Source organism: Pieris brassicae, chromosome 13, assembly GCF_905147105.1.
Source record: "Pieris brassicae chromosome 13, ilPieBrab1.1, whole genome shotgun sequence".
Taxonomy (NCBI): Eukaryota; Metazoa; Arthropoda; class Insecta; order Lepidoptera; family Pieridae; genus Pieris; species Pieris brassicae.
The window spans coordinates 1,700,568-1,715,890 of NC_059677.1; the positions used below are offsets into that span (position 1 = coordinate 1,700,568).

The window sequence follows — 15,323 nt, forward strand, 5'->3', positions numbered from 1 at the left end:
CTAAAACTACATTAAGGAGAAACGAAGTTCGCGGGGGCAGCTAGTTTAATTATAAATTTAGTATAACGAACTTATATCTGAAAATACTTACATATTTTATTACTAGAAAAGAAAATCTTACATTCATCTCTGTCTTCCCAAACCTGTCGCAAATATGTCCAGGGTTCAGAACTATGGAAACAATTAAGTAGTAGTAGTAGCAATATACATCTTATACATACATCCATTATATTATTACACCTATTGAAATGTGCAATTTTCGTGTGTTATTTTTAGATTTGAGGGTTTTTAAAAAATAAAATAAATAAATCAATGGCGCTACAACCTTTTTAGGTCTAGGCCTCTGATTTCTGTATTTGTTTCATGTTCATTTGCTAATCTAATAATTTTCTATTCTAGGCATGTAGATGATCAGCCTTCTGTGCCAGACGCACGTCGTAGTCTTTTTGGGTCGAAGGCAAGCCGGTTTCCTAACGATGTTGACCTTCACCGTTCGCGCGAATGTTAAATGCGGACATAGAAAGTTCATTGGTGCACAGCCGAGGATCAAACCTACGACCTCAGGGATGACAGTCGCACGCTGAAGCCACTAGGCCAACACCGCTCAAAGTAAACAATTAAGATGGCGCAATGTCCATGTCCTTCCGTATACATTATGTGCGCGGACTATACGAAGTTGTGGTTACTTAAAGCCGCTGGAGGCGTTGAATATTCGACACTGCTTCTGAGGGCAGAGTCTATAATAGTTCTTACAAGTTTTCTTTGCAAGTTATAGATTGTTCTAGTGTGTTTTATAACCCCTCTCTATAGCATTCAGGAGAATAGTCTCGAAGTAGTGCATCCTGCCTGTCTTTACTTATGGATCCGAAACGAAAACGCTCACACAGAGAAGTTGTTCGAACTAATACTTGCAAATGTGTTTCATGATCGGACGTCAAGGCAGAATACAAACTACCATCCGTATCATTGAGGTCCGTCGTTTCACAACTGAACGTTTTCTAAGGCAGTTTTTGCCGCGCATCAACACTATGTGGAACCAGCTGCCCACTGAAGTATTTCCGAACCAATTCGACGTAAGGTCGTTCAAGAAAAGAGCATAGCATTTTATTAAAGTCCAGCAATGAACTTGCGGGCCACCTGGCAATGTGATTGTCCATGGGCGGTGGTATTACTTAACTTCAGGTGACCTTCTTGCCTCCTGTCAAATTAAAAAAAACAACGCATAGCTGAAAGCTTGAGAGACGCGCAGCTTGGAGATTTTGGCAGAACAAATGACCGTGCGGCTACCCACCGACTACGTGGACTTACATCTTCAATGGGTAGACTCCCAGTGCATATGGAGAGAGCAGGACGTACTGGAGGAAGAAGGAAGCCTACGTCCAGAAATGGAGTAAATAAAGAGGCTGATAAGTTAGTTATATACTAAAAGTAATATATATATATATATAATATTAATATTTATTCTCGTTTACCAAAGACAATGGATGTAAACGTTTATTAAGACCTTTAATGTAAAATGCAGATCCCTTGCCACTTGAGGTTAGACCCAAGGCTCTAGAATCTATTATCGAAATGCCTTAATTAGTACCATTTAGGGGAATCTCCCGGGAGCGATAAATTACCCTTTATATTCGACTTTTAATTACTTCACGCCTCGGGATTAGGGAAAAATCTCAGAATATTATTTTACTAAACGTTACGGAATTAATCAAATCGTGAAATATTAAGAAAAATTACGTTTTGAAAATAAACTTTAATATACACTTGTAGACATATTACTTGAATTATAATGCATGCAATTTGGTATTATCTTTACAAACTTTAAATTTCTTCTGTACAAACATTACCTGTCCACATCGTACCCCTAACTTTCTTCTTAATAAATGTGTATAACATGTATTTTTGCACTTCTTGCCAATCTTATGTAATTTAATACATTTTATTTTTTCTTTACTCACAGTGGTTGCCTGGAAGAGATCGCTCGTAAGCGATAAGGCCGCCAGTTGCCCTCCTTTTGATAATACTATGTTAATTTTTTTTATATTGTAGGGTAACGAAGTGTACATAAATAAATAAAATTGAAAAAAAAAACCTGTTCTTTTGTTTAGTTAGATTAGGGTAAAAAACTGCCTTCACCAGGGAAGGGTACAGTACGGTATTTTCAGACTTCCACAGTGAGCTTCTGGTGACTGACTAGGACGACGGCTCGCGCCGAGGTACCAAAGCACCTGAGCTAAACTGTCAAGGCTCAGCGAAAAAAAAATCCCGCAATTTTTTACATTCTACGTTACTAAGTGAAGATAAAAGCGTCCTTTTCCAGTCGGTATTTTGACTGGCATAGCGGTCCTAACACGGTCATGATACATGAAACTTATAACCGCTACGTGCTTATAAATGTGAACTCAGCAAATACATTAAAAGCACGTACGTACCAAAAATTGCAGAAATTCCGCCAAAATGGCGTTTATAAGCATAATTCATGTCACGAATACGAAGATGGCAACTTTTACATGGAGTCCGATTATGTTAATATTCAGTTACATAAATTTGTGTGCCTTTCTATTTTTATGTGGGTAAAGGGCTGGCGCGTCATCTGATGATGAATGTTACCGCTGCTGATGGAAGCTCACATTGCCATAAGGCTCGCAAGTGTATGGCAGCTTTTATCTGTAAGGACCATAACCTTATTACAATAAAAAATGAATTATCTCGAGTTAAGTTCGGTTGCGGTTGTTAGAGGGATGTTCAAATAGATTAACCACTGTACCACTATCTTGGCAAATAAACGATTATTATTATTATTAACAGCTTAGGCTTAGGGGCTAGTGGTGGTGCAACGCGGGTTTAACGACTAACTTGACTCAATTATGGGTTCATAATCTAAGTGACACTTATGTTACCACATAAGTATAGTCGACCTATTGGACATAATCGGAAATGAAAAATAACAACTTATAAGTCTGGGAAAAACTAAAGCTCTAGCAAAACTGATGCTTTACAATTTATCGTTTTCAATTGTAAGATCATCTTTAACATTAACGAAAATATACTTCTAACTGATGTTAGATTACATAACTCTTAGCTGATATTTTTTATTCGTACTCAGCTCCGTGAAAGACAGTGTGAAGTAGTCTGTAATGAGGTTAATACATTCAAGCCGCTTAAAAGTAACTACAGTTGTAGATAATTTTGATGCATGATAAAGTTATACTACTTACTGTAGTGAAAGGCGTTGCCCTCCAAACCTCGTATGCATGTTTCGAGGTTAAGAAATTCTTTTGGTTTTATCTTTTGAACATTATGTGTATCAGGGGGCGTAGCTCAGATGGTAGAGCGCTCGCTTAGCATGCGAGAGGTACCGGGATCGATACCCGGCGCCTCCAAACTTTTATTAAACATATTGTTGTATTGCTTTTTATTGTTTGCTTTTGTTTGTTATTTACGTCCTCTATCACAGATTACATCTTTCAATCTACCTTATAGAAATAAACTCCATGGCTTGCCAAGGTCACATGAAAGCTCAGAGGCAAAATTTTTGGTAAATACATAATCATTATTCCATTCGATTTTCAGGGATTTTAGGTCGCAAATATATTCTACAAAATACCCTGCGTAATGATTCGTATACGGATGCAGAGTGAAAAAATATTTTCATACTCGAAGTCTGCCAATTAAAGCTTAAACCGTGCACGCGTATTCTATTGAAAGAGTTCCAATAAGAGGCTATACTGCCACTTTGGTTTTATGATCCTCTGGTACATTCGATTTAACATTGCAATATTAGCTTATCTATTCGCATATATATATATATATATATATATATATATATATATGTACGTATGTGTACATATTATATATATATATATATATATACACATAGGGTGTTTTTTAATATATAAGTATACCAGCTGCCCCCGCGAACTTCGTTTCTCCTTAATGTAGTTTTAGTTACCGTGACAGGAAAGAATAATTTCACTGTATTAACGTCACTATAATTTGAATTTCACTTCGGTCTAAGTAACGCTATGCTAACACCAAAAATTAACAAAGTAGAAATAATTTAATTTCACGGTATTTCGTTTACTACAAAATAAATTTAATTTATACTTTAGCCTCAATAACACGTGGTAATCATGATATTGAATTGTAGCTTATGTGACACGTTTGTCGGTTTACCATAGCAGTGCCATCGATTGATTACTTACTCAATCCAGTCGAAGAGTATCGACATCTGTTAGAATCTTTTGGAGTTAACAGATAATTGTGACTGTCAATTAATTATCGACAAATAATTTGCAATAAAATTAAATTGCGACTATAATTAAAGATCTAAGCTATCCTATCTCTTAACTTGCACCAGACTGATCACGGTGTGCCAATTTAATTTAAAATCGGTTAAGTAGTTTAGGAGTCCATCGCGGAGAAACAGCGTGACAGGAGATTTATATATATATTATAAGGTATCATTTGTAAAATAAAAATATAGTGTCAGAACGAACAACCAACATTATTTTAAATCTAATCTATAAGTTGGACCTGTTTTTCTAGATGTCCTGTCCTGCCAGCTGCCGTTACAATGGCGTCCCATTGCTGAATCAATATTCCGTTTACAAAAACTTCTTTAGACTCAGCCACTATTTACATAGGCCTGGCGATATTAAAAATAGCTGGATGAAAGGCATACCAATGAAATTTGTATTATTAGACATTTATTTATACTTTGTGTGTACAACTATCCTATTTTTATTGTTGGACGTGCGAAAGCACAGCGTTGCTGTCAAGATCGTCGTTTCCTTACATTTTCATGCTGACGCTCCGCATTCTCTTTCTGAGTCATGACGGCAGAAAGCCTTGAAGGCATTCCGTGGGCCGTCGCTGTCCACCTCCACAATTGCTTACACTACGGGAGCGACATTTGTATATACTAACCTTGCCAACCTACAGGAACAAGACGCTCGGAGGAATCACTTTCGTTGTAGTTTCATACTTGGGTATGTTTCCTTACAAATAACTTATACACCGATACAACAACTACCTAAATAATTAATGGCATAAACACTTACCGATCCCTTCCTACCAGGAAAGCTGAAGAACACGTCTGGCCCATTTCTGTGTGGCATCTGACGAAGTACATTGAGGAGTTTCGCAGAATGTCTTGGCTGAAACATATGTGTCATTTTTATATCTTATATCGATCGAAATGTGTCGAATTATTGCAAAAAAATTGTGTGTGTACACGCGTTAGAAGTTATACTAAATCTTTGACGTATCAAGTTATAGTAATACATTGAAAGTTTTACTATAACGCATTATCTAGTTAAATAAAGTTTATATAAATATCACAAAAAAATATATCTACATTATTAAAGAATGGACATTTTTTATTTTAAAATGTGGACTTTGCTAACTTCAGCGTGTCGGATTACGTGACGGTGTGCGCGCGCATCGTAAAAACTTACTCTCATAATTTTTCCCTAACGCGTCAAAAGAAGTATGACTTCAAAAATTCCGATTATTTTTAATCAATATAATAAATCTATAGTTATCTAAATTATGTTTATTGGTTAAACAATTGTAATTATTCATAATTTTAAATACGCGCCAAAACTCTACGCAAGATGGCGTCTCACCACTCATGGTTTTTACGGGTTCTTAATAATTATTAAATTAAACAAATGCAAATGTCTCTCAAAAATCATCTCTCTCGATTAAACTCTAAAAAAATTGATTATTTCTAATAAACAAGTGTGGCGTTGCTGTATGTATGTTTTTTTTTAAATTCATACATAGGTCGTTTCATGTGTTCTACCCCTGGAGGCTTTGTAAGAACTGCTGGTTTTAGTCCCTTTGTAGCAGAGATTCTGATCCGGTTTGCGTACCTATATCCCCCTGCATATGTAAATAAAAGGCCAACCAAAAAAGTTTTTATGCAGGTGAATGTATTATTGACTAGCCTTCTCTGATGCGTACTACATGCCAACCAACATCCTAACTTGCCTTGACTCCTTTAGTATTAGTTGACTTATAATTTATAATTTATTGAACTGAATAAAAATTGCGGGAACGAAACAACGTCTCAAAGCTCTATTTGGCCAAATACAACGAAGTACACGTCATTGTCATAATCTAAACTAACACCTTCTTCCTCTTCCTCGTATCTCTATACGATCTATTATTAATTATCAATGGGGCTACAACATTTTTAGAGCATGGCCTCAGATTTCTGTATCTGTTTCGTGATCATTTGTTAAACTAATAGGCAAGTAGGTGATCAGCCTTCTGTGCCTGACGCACGCCGTCGACTTTAGGTGTCTAAAGCAAGCCGGTTTCCTCACGATGTTTTCCTTCACCGTTAGAGTTAATGTTAAATGCGCACATAGAAAGAAAATACATTGGTGCACAGCCGGGATCGAATTCACGACCTCAGGGATGAGAGTCGCACGCTGAAGCCACTAGGCCAATACTGCTCTCTATATACGATCTATAGGCATTTAAAAAGGTCACCCACCAACACAGGTGTATGGCCTTATAAACGTTGCATAGAACTAATGTGAACAATTTGTACAATATGTTATTAGAAAAGTTTTAACCAACATATCACAGCTGAATATTTGAAAACCGTGTTTATTAACTCGACATTTCAATTGTTAAACTTTGTAGGAACGACGAAACGATTTTATAATGACGTGGAATAACGTATCATTGCTAAGCATGTTTGCCGTTGTCATACTGTTGCAAAAGGCTTCTATCATAGAAGATGCATTTACGGAACATAATGTTGCAGTAAATGTAATGTAAAATTTGCGAGTTCATTCTTATTTATTGACGGATTAGTGTACATAATAAAAATTAATAACTAAAGTGGACTGGGCTCGGCACATAGCAAGAGGAATACAAAAGTGGAACAAGGAAGTACTAACCAAGATACAACAAATGAAGAAACGGAACGCAACTTAAAAGTGGATAGGGCCAAATGAAGGAAATGGCACAAGGCAGAGAGTGGCACTGAGCAGTGTAATGGTCCCGCCATTCGGAGTATGCCTTTCGCAGTGAACTAGCTTAATTAGCCGTTCAATTAACAGCCTGGCCTTTTAACTAAACAGCGCCGTTTAACTAGCGGCCTGAAAGATATTTCATTCCTTGTAAAACCATTTACTAAACTGGCTGGCTAATGCTTAGTCCATTCGTACGGTAGAGTGATTATGTCGCAGAAATACAAAAGATTAAACATATAAAAATCTCATGAAAATATTTCTTTAAAAATTAAATTCCTTGTGTCTGTCACAGTTAGAATTCATATTGTTATTTTCACTACACTCTTCGATTGTACTTGATGCTTTTCAATTAAATTTGCAAATTACCATTGTTGTAAGAGTGTCGTCTCAAAATTGAGAGTTGCAGAAAGTGGAACTAAATTTGAATTAACAGTCAACGGGCTAGACAAATAATGAAATAGGCTGAATATATTTAAGGCCGCTAATTAAACGGCCCTGTTTAGTCAAGAGGCTAGGCTGTTAATTGAACGGCAAATTTAGCTAGTTGGCTACGACAGGCCTTTGCCAAAAAAGAGCACACATATACCTAAAAGAAGGAGACAGAACGTGTTTAAGAGTAAACAAAAGATCATAAATACAAGTATATTATTATTATAACCTAAATAAATAAATGATATTTTAATACATATACAAACAAACAAATCCGCTAATATTTAATTTAAAAACTCAATTGATTTTGACATCATTTGATTTTAATAATCTTACGTTGTTAATGTTATCATAATAACTCAACAAAATAATGCAAAGTCCGTCCAGAAACCAAGGGGAACTAGTTGAAGCATTTGTTGTTGCGCTCAACAGCTAATAATTCTCAGCAACATTTGTAATCCCATCTATAAACAAGATAAGCCCCGAGCCAAGAGATAAATTCCGCAGCCTCCCCCGCATTGGCGACTTCAATGTACCAGGGCGACATGTTACTAAGATAGTGCAACCAGGCCAATTGCAATACTGGTTAACTTGCGTCACGAGTACTGTTTAAATTTGCATCTTAAACGTTTATGTTTCTCGGTTATTTGTGGTTTCTACTAGCGTATAGAAACCACCGTTTTCCAGTTTCAATTATGCCGGACGTCCGCCCCATATTTATTGTATGGTATCATGGTTTTGGCAGGATTTGGGATCTATTTTTTTACATACACAAAATTATACCTAAACTTTTTGATTTTTTATTACAAAGATTGCATACAAATAAACTCACCCATTTTCCATTAACAGCTTTCATAGCATTGAAAAGCTGTTTAAGTTCCTTCACTGTGACACTATAGCTGGCCAGGACACCCAGCATTTCTATTAGTAAATCTGAAACAAAAAAGATTTTTATAAAAATCTTGCTGACCACCAACTGCTAAAACCTACTGGAAAGTTACCCGTTTAAAGTCACTCTCGTAATAGTAAATTATGACAAGATACAGAAACAATTATTATAAAGAAACGCTTCCTTTTTTTTGATTATCAATCAATCAAATTATACAGAAAGTTCAAATTGCACGCAATCAATATTAATTGAATTAAAACGAATAAATATCGCAAATCAGCGAGAAAATGCTGCCAGCGTTAAAGATACATTATCTTAGGGACCAAACAAAAAAAAAACAGTGAGTTGTCCGAGACATTTGTATCTGTTTCTCGATGACTTGTCAATCTAATGTGAACAATAAATGATCAGCCTCCTGACACAAGCCGTCGACTTTTTGGGTCTAACACAAGTCCTCCTCACGATAATTTTCCTTCACCGTTAGAAATTCCATTGGTAGACAGCGTGTTCGACGACCTCGACGAGAGTCACACACTGAAGCCTACACTGTACATGGACCAAACAGGGTTTATTTAATTTCTTTTAATTAAAACAGAAGTTATCGTAATGACTTCAACATCCACGACACTAGCACGATCATCGATCAATCATTCATATTCAAACGCCTAGAAAGTCGAAAGCCATTAAAGTATAAAATATTTATCAAACCCTTAAATTTACATAATGAAAACGTGTAGTTGTCGTATCGCGTTATTGTTAGGAACCCAACATTAGCAATTCCGATTGAAGTAATAATCCAAATCTCTCGTTTCAATGGCGCCTCATTGCCGAATAACCGTTTTCCGTTTAAAGTTCTTTAGATACATACATGGATACAGGAAGTTAAAGTAGACAACTTATTAACACTTTATATTTTTTTGAGGTAGAATAATGGGGAAATTTCAGAGAGACTGGGGCTGGGAATAAAAATAACCTATCAACTATAATAAAAATAGGGGTTGAGGGGTGACAATTAAAGGTTGAATGTATTTTTGTATGCTGTATCATAAAAGAATAAAAACAAATAATAATTGTCTTAAAAATAAAAAAAGCTATTTTTGTGTGGACACTCTAAAGGGTGATAAATCACTTAGGGGTTTGAAAGATAGATAGTAGCCGATTCTCAGACTTACTGAATATGCATAAAAAAATTCATAATCATCGGTCAAACGGTTTCGGAGGAGTATGGGAACGAACATTGTGTCACGAGATTTTATATATACAGAGATAAGTTTTCTATTGTATTATTAGTTACTGTACAAAGTATTAAAACGTATTAAAGCTTCCATCCATAGCCGAAGCTGTAGTAGTTTGTTGTTATTATCGGCCTCCTGAAAACGTGTAACCAAGTAGTTTTAATTAAATATTTATCCTCTATCAGCTGGATGTATGGTGAAATAGGAGCATGCACTTACATTCTCGTGGGAATAACACTCAAATACATAGTCGAAATAATTAATTTCACCGCATACACGAATTCAAGCCCGACTAGTCACCACAACTAGCACCCGTTCACGAGTATGACGCATGGCCAGACATCGGCCCCCTCGCCATATATTAGAGTCAACCCGTCGCATGGACGCCTTTGAACCGCAATTCTAACTTGCCAATAAAGAAGTGCAATCAAAAACTTGAATGATATCTATATATATAAAATTGAATCCCTATTTCCCTTGGTCACGGCATCACGCGTGAACAGCTGGACCGATTGTGCTAATTCTTTTTTTGTTGCTTGTTATTGTCAGGAGAAGGTTCTTGCGCGGAAATTTAGACAATTTAAGAATACTTTTGTTACGATAGCAAATTTTTATTTTTTTAATTTCATTCAAACTTTTTTGATATAACCCTATTGCATTTGACATAACATAGACAATGCCAATATCGTCAAAGAGGATGTAAGAAGTATTAATATCGTTTAAAACCAATGCTTCGATCGGAGTTATTATATTTATAAAATACATATAAATTAATTACAGTCGCTAATTGTTTGTGGCATTAATGTTGGAAATCCATGTTTTTCACATGGCCATTTATTTATTTTATATATATATATATATATATATTTATTTTCGCGCCAGAAAAACGACCAATGAATGTTGTATACCATAAAGCATTTTTAGTAAATATACCAATTCGAAATCAATATTTATTTATATTTAAGACAGGACAACGTCTGTCTAATAACTTCGCTATTATTTAGAGTATAATTAATTTTTGCGTGATCTATCGAAGTTTCTTAATGGTTTAAATTAATGTCCTAAATATTTATTAACTTCTCGATAATCAATGGGAAGTTCTAACACAAACAATTACTATATATATTATAAACATAATTCTACTGTACGTGTGTATGCCACTTAACTCCAAAACGGCTGGATCGATTTGATCGATTTTTTATATCTAGGTTATTTATATATACAGTGGCTAAATCAGCTCAATATATCTTCTGTGCATGTGTTCGTAGTTGCACTGCTAAACGATTTTGATGATGTTTTTTGTGTGACGTCGAGAATGATTTACATATCAGATATTTTTTTGTATGTAAAACGTGTTGACAGGATATAATTAATGTCTGTCAGATCCGCTACTACTACAATTTCTACTCATGTTTTACAATCCAATAAATGCATTAAAAGTCGCTCAATTTGTACTAGGGAACTATAAATCTACATATGTATACCGCAGTTGCATTGTGTACTAATGCATGTGAAACCCGGCGTGTCGGACAAATCCATTTACTGGTATTCACTCAAAGCCAGCGGTCTCTAACCATTATAAACCTTAAACTAACAATACCTCTTCATCTACATTATGCCCTGGTATATTTGTTTATTGAATAAAAGTATCTAATGAAACAGACAAAATTTTATCTCTTTCTCTTTCTCATTATCATATTATAAATACGTAATGAATGATACTCGTAGATCTATTTATATACCTATATATATATAAATGAATTGCAATGCTAAAACTCGAGAATGGCTATACTGATTTGACTTTGTTTGGTCTTGAGATGTTTGTAGAAAAGGTTCAGAGATGTTATTTATTATACATTTCCTTTTAGACACAACACAACATACACAACGCAAATCTTCACAAAAGCTACCAAAAAAAACGTACATTTTCTACTTCAGAGGCCCTTTCATCTCCACTTTCTTAACAACAATATTTTCTCTAACGATTCAAAACTTTATCGAACAACAACATCTTTAAGCAAAATCTTCTAAATGAATCCAGTTGTTTAATAACGCATATAAAATTAAGGTGTCCAATGGAAGAGACTGCCTACGACACAGGGAATCCTAGTGCACACTTTCACTAATCAATAGAAAACAAAGAAAAAATATTTCATCAACTACCATTGTGATTATATGTCATAGAGATCGTAGATTCAACAAAGTCAGTTTTATCAGTTTATAACCGTTAATACTTGTAGTTTATTCGAACGATTGTTTAATAGTCTGTTGTAATATCCACAATATTCGCATAGTATACACCATATTAGATTTTTTTAATGTAGAATAATGTCACTAATTAAAAAGGATATATATTGCTGATATGATATGTGAATTTGAATTATAAACTCAGTTTTGTATCGCGCAGCCCGGTTATATAACCCATATAAAGCCTTGACTTTGCCATCGCGGAATATGGTTAATAAGAGTACTAAGAATAGCGCAAAGTCACCTGCGACCTCACATTGATGAACATAATAAGTAAATCACGCTACAACCTTTTTAAGTCTGGACCTCAGATGTCTGTATATGTTTTATGATTATTTGTTAATCGAATAGGCAAGTAGGTGATCAGCCTTCTGTGCCTGACGCACGCCGTCGACTTTTTGGGTCTAATGCAAGCCGGTTTGCTCACGATGTTTTCTTTTATCGTTCGAGCGAATAAATGCGCAAATAGAAGGTCCATTGGTGTACAGCCGGGGATCGAACCTACGACCTCAGTATATTTTTATGCTTGCTAATCTGTCATTGATCATTAGGCCATATGAAGTTTGACAGTTCAAATATCATATAGATATTGACGAGTTTCTGTAAAAAATATTCAGCCGTCCTGTCCAGTGTTTTACTAAAAAAAACAGACATTTATACAAAATACCTTCAAAAACTTAAAGCACCTCATCTCTGTCTCTGATGAATCGGTAAAAATCTTTACATTATCGCAACTAAATATACCTTATTAAACTCACGAAAGAAGGTAATAAAACGGCCTATATAACCATAGATTTTGGTTCCGGCCTAGACTTGATCAATGAGGGCACGTTCAGCCAATAAAGGCCTATTCATAGATGTTAAGAATGGCCTATTAAGACCCACCTTGTGAGAAACTAGAGATTTATATCATCCAATATTATTGCGCTTTTGTCCGGCCAATATGGATTTAATGTTGCTCGAAGCGCTAGATAACTTTTCAATCTGCTGTTGAATATGGTAGTCGAGGGTGAAACTCCACTTGTCTTGTCAATATACATCTCACGATAAAACAAATTGAGTGATTGGGAAACGTGGAAAATTACTGTTCATTCTGTGAAAGCGCTTTGTAAATAAGCAAAACCATTTATTAAAAGGTTTAACGACATGTTTTCTAACCTTTGTTAGACAATTGAAATATTTAATCTCAATAAAAGTGATTATAATAATAATATTTTTGTCAAATGAATTGTGTAATATAATAACGTAACACAACTTATTTTAATGGTTATATAAAACCTGACATCCGAGCCACATCAAAATATACCATACGCTCGGTGCCGATTTTCAAAACATGTCAACAATCGAATCTATAAAAATAAAATAAATCAATGGCGCTACAACCTTTTTATGTCTGGGCCTCAGATTTATGTATCTGTTTTATGATCATTTTTTTAACGAATAGGCAAGTAGGTGATCAGCCTTCTGTGCCTGACGCACGCCGTCGACTTTTTGCATCTAAGGCAAGCCGGTTTCCTCGCGATGTTTTCCTTCAACGTTCGAGCTAATGTTAAATGCGCACATAGAAAGAAAATTCATTGGTGCACAGCCGGGCATCGAACCTACGACATTTGGGATGAAAGTCGCACGCTGAAGCCACTAGGCCAACACTTTTCTGAGACGAATCTATATTAGAGTCTTGAATCGACTACAGACTCAAACGGCAGTGATGTTAACGAGTTTCAAAGATTAAATTCCGATTTTCTTTAAATTCCAAAGTTTAAATTACTTTTTATAATAATGACTCTGGAGTTACTATTATGATCGACCAAAAAATAGTCGTTAATGTATAAATCTAGCAAGATTGACAAATCGAACCTAGAAACCATTAACTAGTTTGACTATGATATTTGACACTGCTTCGATATTAATAATATCTATGAAATACAGACAAACAAAGAGTTATCTCCCATTTATATTAGGGCTATGTAATTGTGTTGCCTGCATAAATATGTAAACAGCATTTATTGACTTGTTGACTTGATATACTTCTATATATTATTCCATATATAGCTATATGTTTAGTATAATTGTTTTTAGTTGCATATCATTTATGATTGAGGAAAGTTTCTTGCCAGTCCTTCTTGCCCGATGCCCTTGACTTGCGAATTGGTAGTAAATGTAAATTTACAATTAATTTAAGTTCTTTTTGACGTTCGTAAGTGTGCTTGTTTACCTATATGAATTGAGTTTGAGTTAGCTGTAATAATACGAAGTCAATATATATAACACGCCCACGCACTATTTGTATTAAATTATAAAGTCTGAAGAACTGAATGTGTGTACGAAATTTCCGCTGTATCTGTAAACAACAAGGGGGTCAAATTTCAAGTAATAGATTTGACTTTAATGTCCGAGAAATAATTTCCCAAATGAACAGTACAAAATTGTTACAAATTCAGCAACATGCTTAGTCAATAGCTCTGAAAATTACACTGTCATACAAAATAATACAGTAAATTAAGAGCGCGCATTATACTAGCAGACCTTATGATTTCATCAGCGCATCTCGTTTTGATAATACCAGAAGTTCACGTGATATGAGACGGACGATACAGTGTTTCGCGGAACAAGCATTAAGTAAATCTCAAATACAAATTTAAATAACTTTTTTAAATATACAATCTATAGTGAATCCCTATTTCCCTTGGTCACAGCATCACGCGTGTTCACGCGATACACGGCTGGACCGATTTCGCTAATTCTTTTTTTGTTGTGTTTGTTATTGTCGGGAGAAGGTTCTTATGAAAGAAAAAATTAAGAAAATTGGAAAAGTTAGGAATACTTAACCACCATATTAAGTTATGCTGACTTTTTTGATGTAACCTTATGGCGTTTGACACGACATTGACAGAATGCGTCCTGCAAATATCGTCAAAGAGGATCTAAATTAATATCGTTTAAAACAAATGCTTCGATCGGAGTTATCATATTGATAAAATAAATATAAAATAATTTCAGTAGCTAATTGTTTGTGGCATTAATCTTTATGTATTGTTTTTCACATGACCAGATATATGTCACCTATTCCAACAAAACTATTTATATACGCACCAGAAAAAAAAAACAAAGAAGGTTGTATATCATAAAGCATTTCTTGTTAATTATACCAATTCGACATCATTATTTATAGTTAAGACAGGACAACGTCTTTCGGGTCCACTAGTATATAATAAAATAGTAACGGCTTTCGGTCAAACTAATCTGCTGTAATTCAATTGGCTCCATAATACTTGCTAATAAATAAAAACGGAATTAGCAAAAGTTAGAGGTGACTATGTAATTTTTTTGTATAGAGGAATTTCTATTGTATTGTGCTTTTAATTAGAGTCAATTATTACATTATAGTTAAGGATCATTACCTATGTATTGTTTTTAATTCAAGCATTACATTCTTAATAATAATAATATAAGCCTTTATTCAGATAGAATTTTACATAATTTAAATCTTAAACTAGTGTGTCTAGTGAGTTGGTGATACCAACATCT

General features: G+C 34.8%; 1 protein-coding gene and 1 non-coding gene across 13 annotated transcripts in view; one reads left to right on the forward strand and one right to left on the reverse strand.

The window, feature by feature from the left end:
* LOC123717656 (neurobeachin) overlaps positions 1-15,323 on the reverse strand; it is a 468,381-nt gene that overhangs the window by 218,882 nt on the left and 234,176 nt on the right. For all 12 annotated transcript variants that reach the window (XM_045673757.1, XM_045673752.1, XM_045673751.1 and 9 more), the window contains exons 4-5: positions 8,257-8,357; positions 5,064-5,159 (exon numbers count right to left, since the gene is read on the reverse strand). In XM_045673757.1, the coding sequence (XP_045529713.1) occupies positions 5,064-5,159; positions 8,257-8,357 (197 nt within the window). The remainder of the gene's footprint in view (positions 1-5,063; positions 5,160-8,256; positions 8,358-15,323) is intronic.
* Trnaa-agc lies at positions 3,311-3,383 on the forward strand. Its single transcript has one exon. It is a non-coding gene; the product is annotated as a tRNA-Ala (tRNA).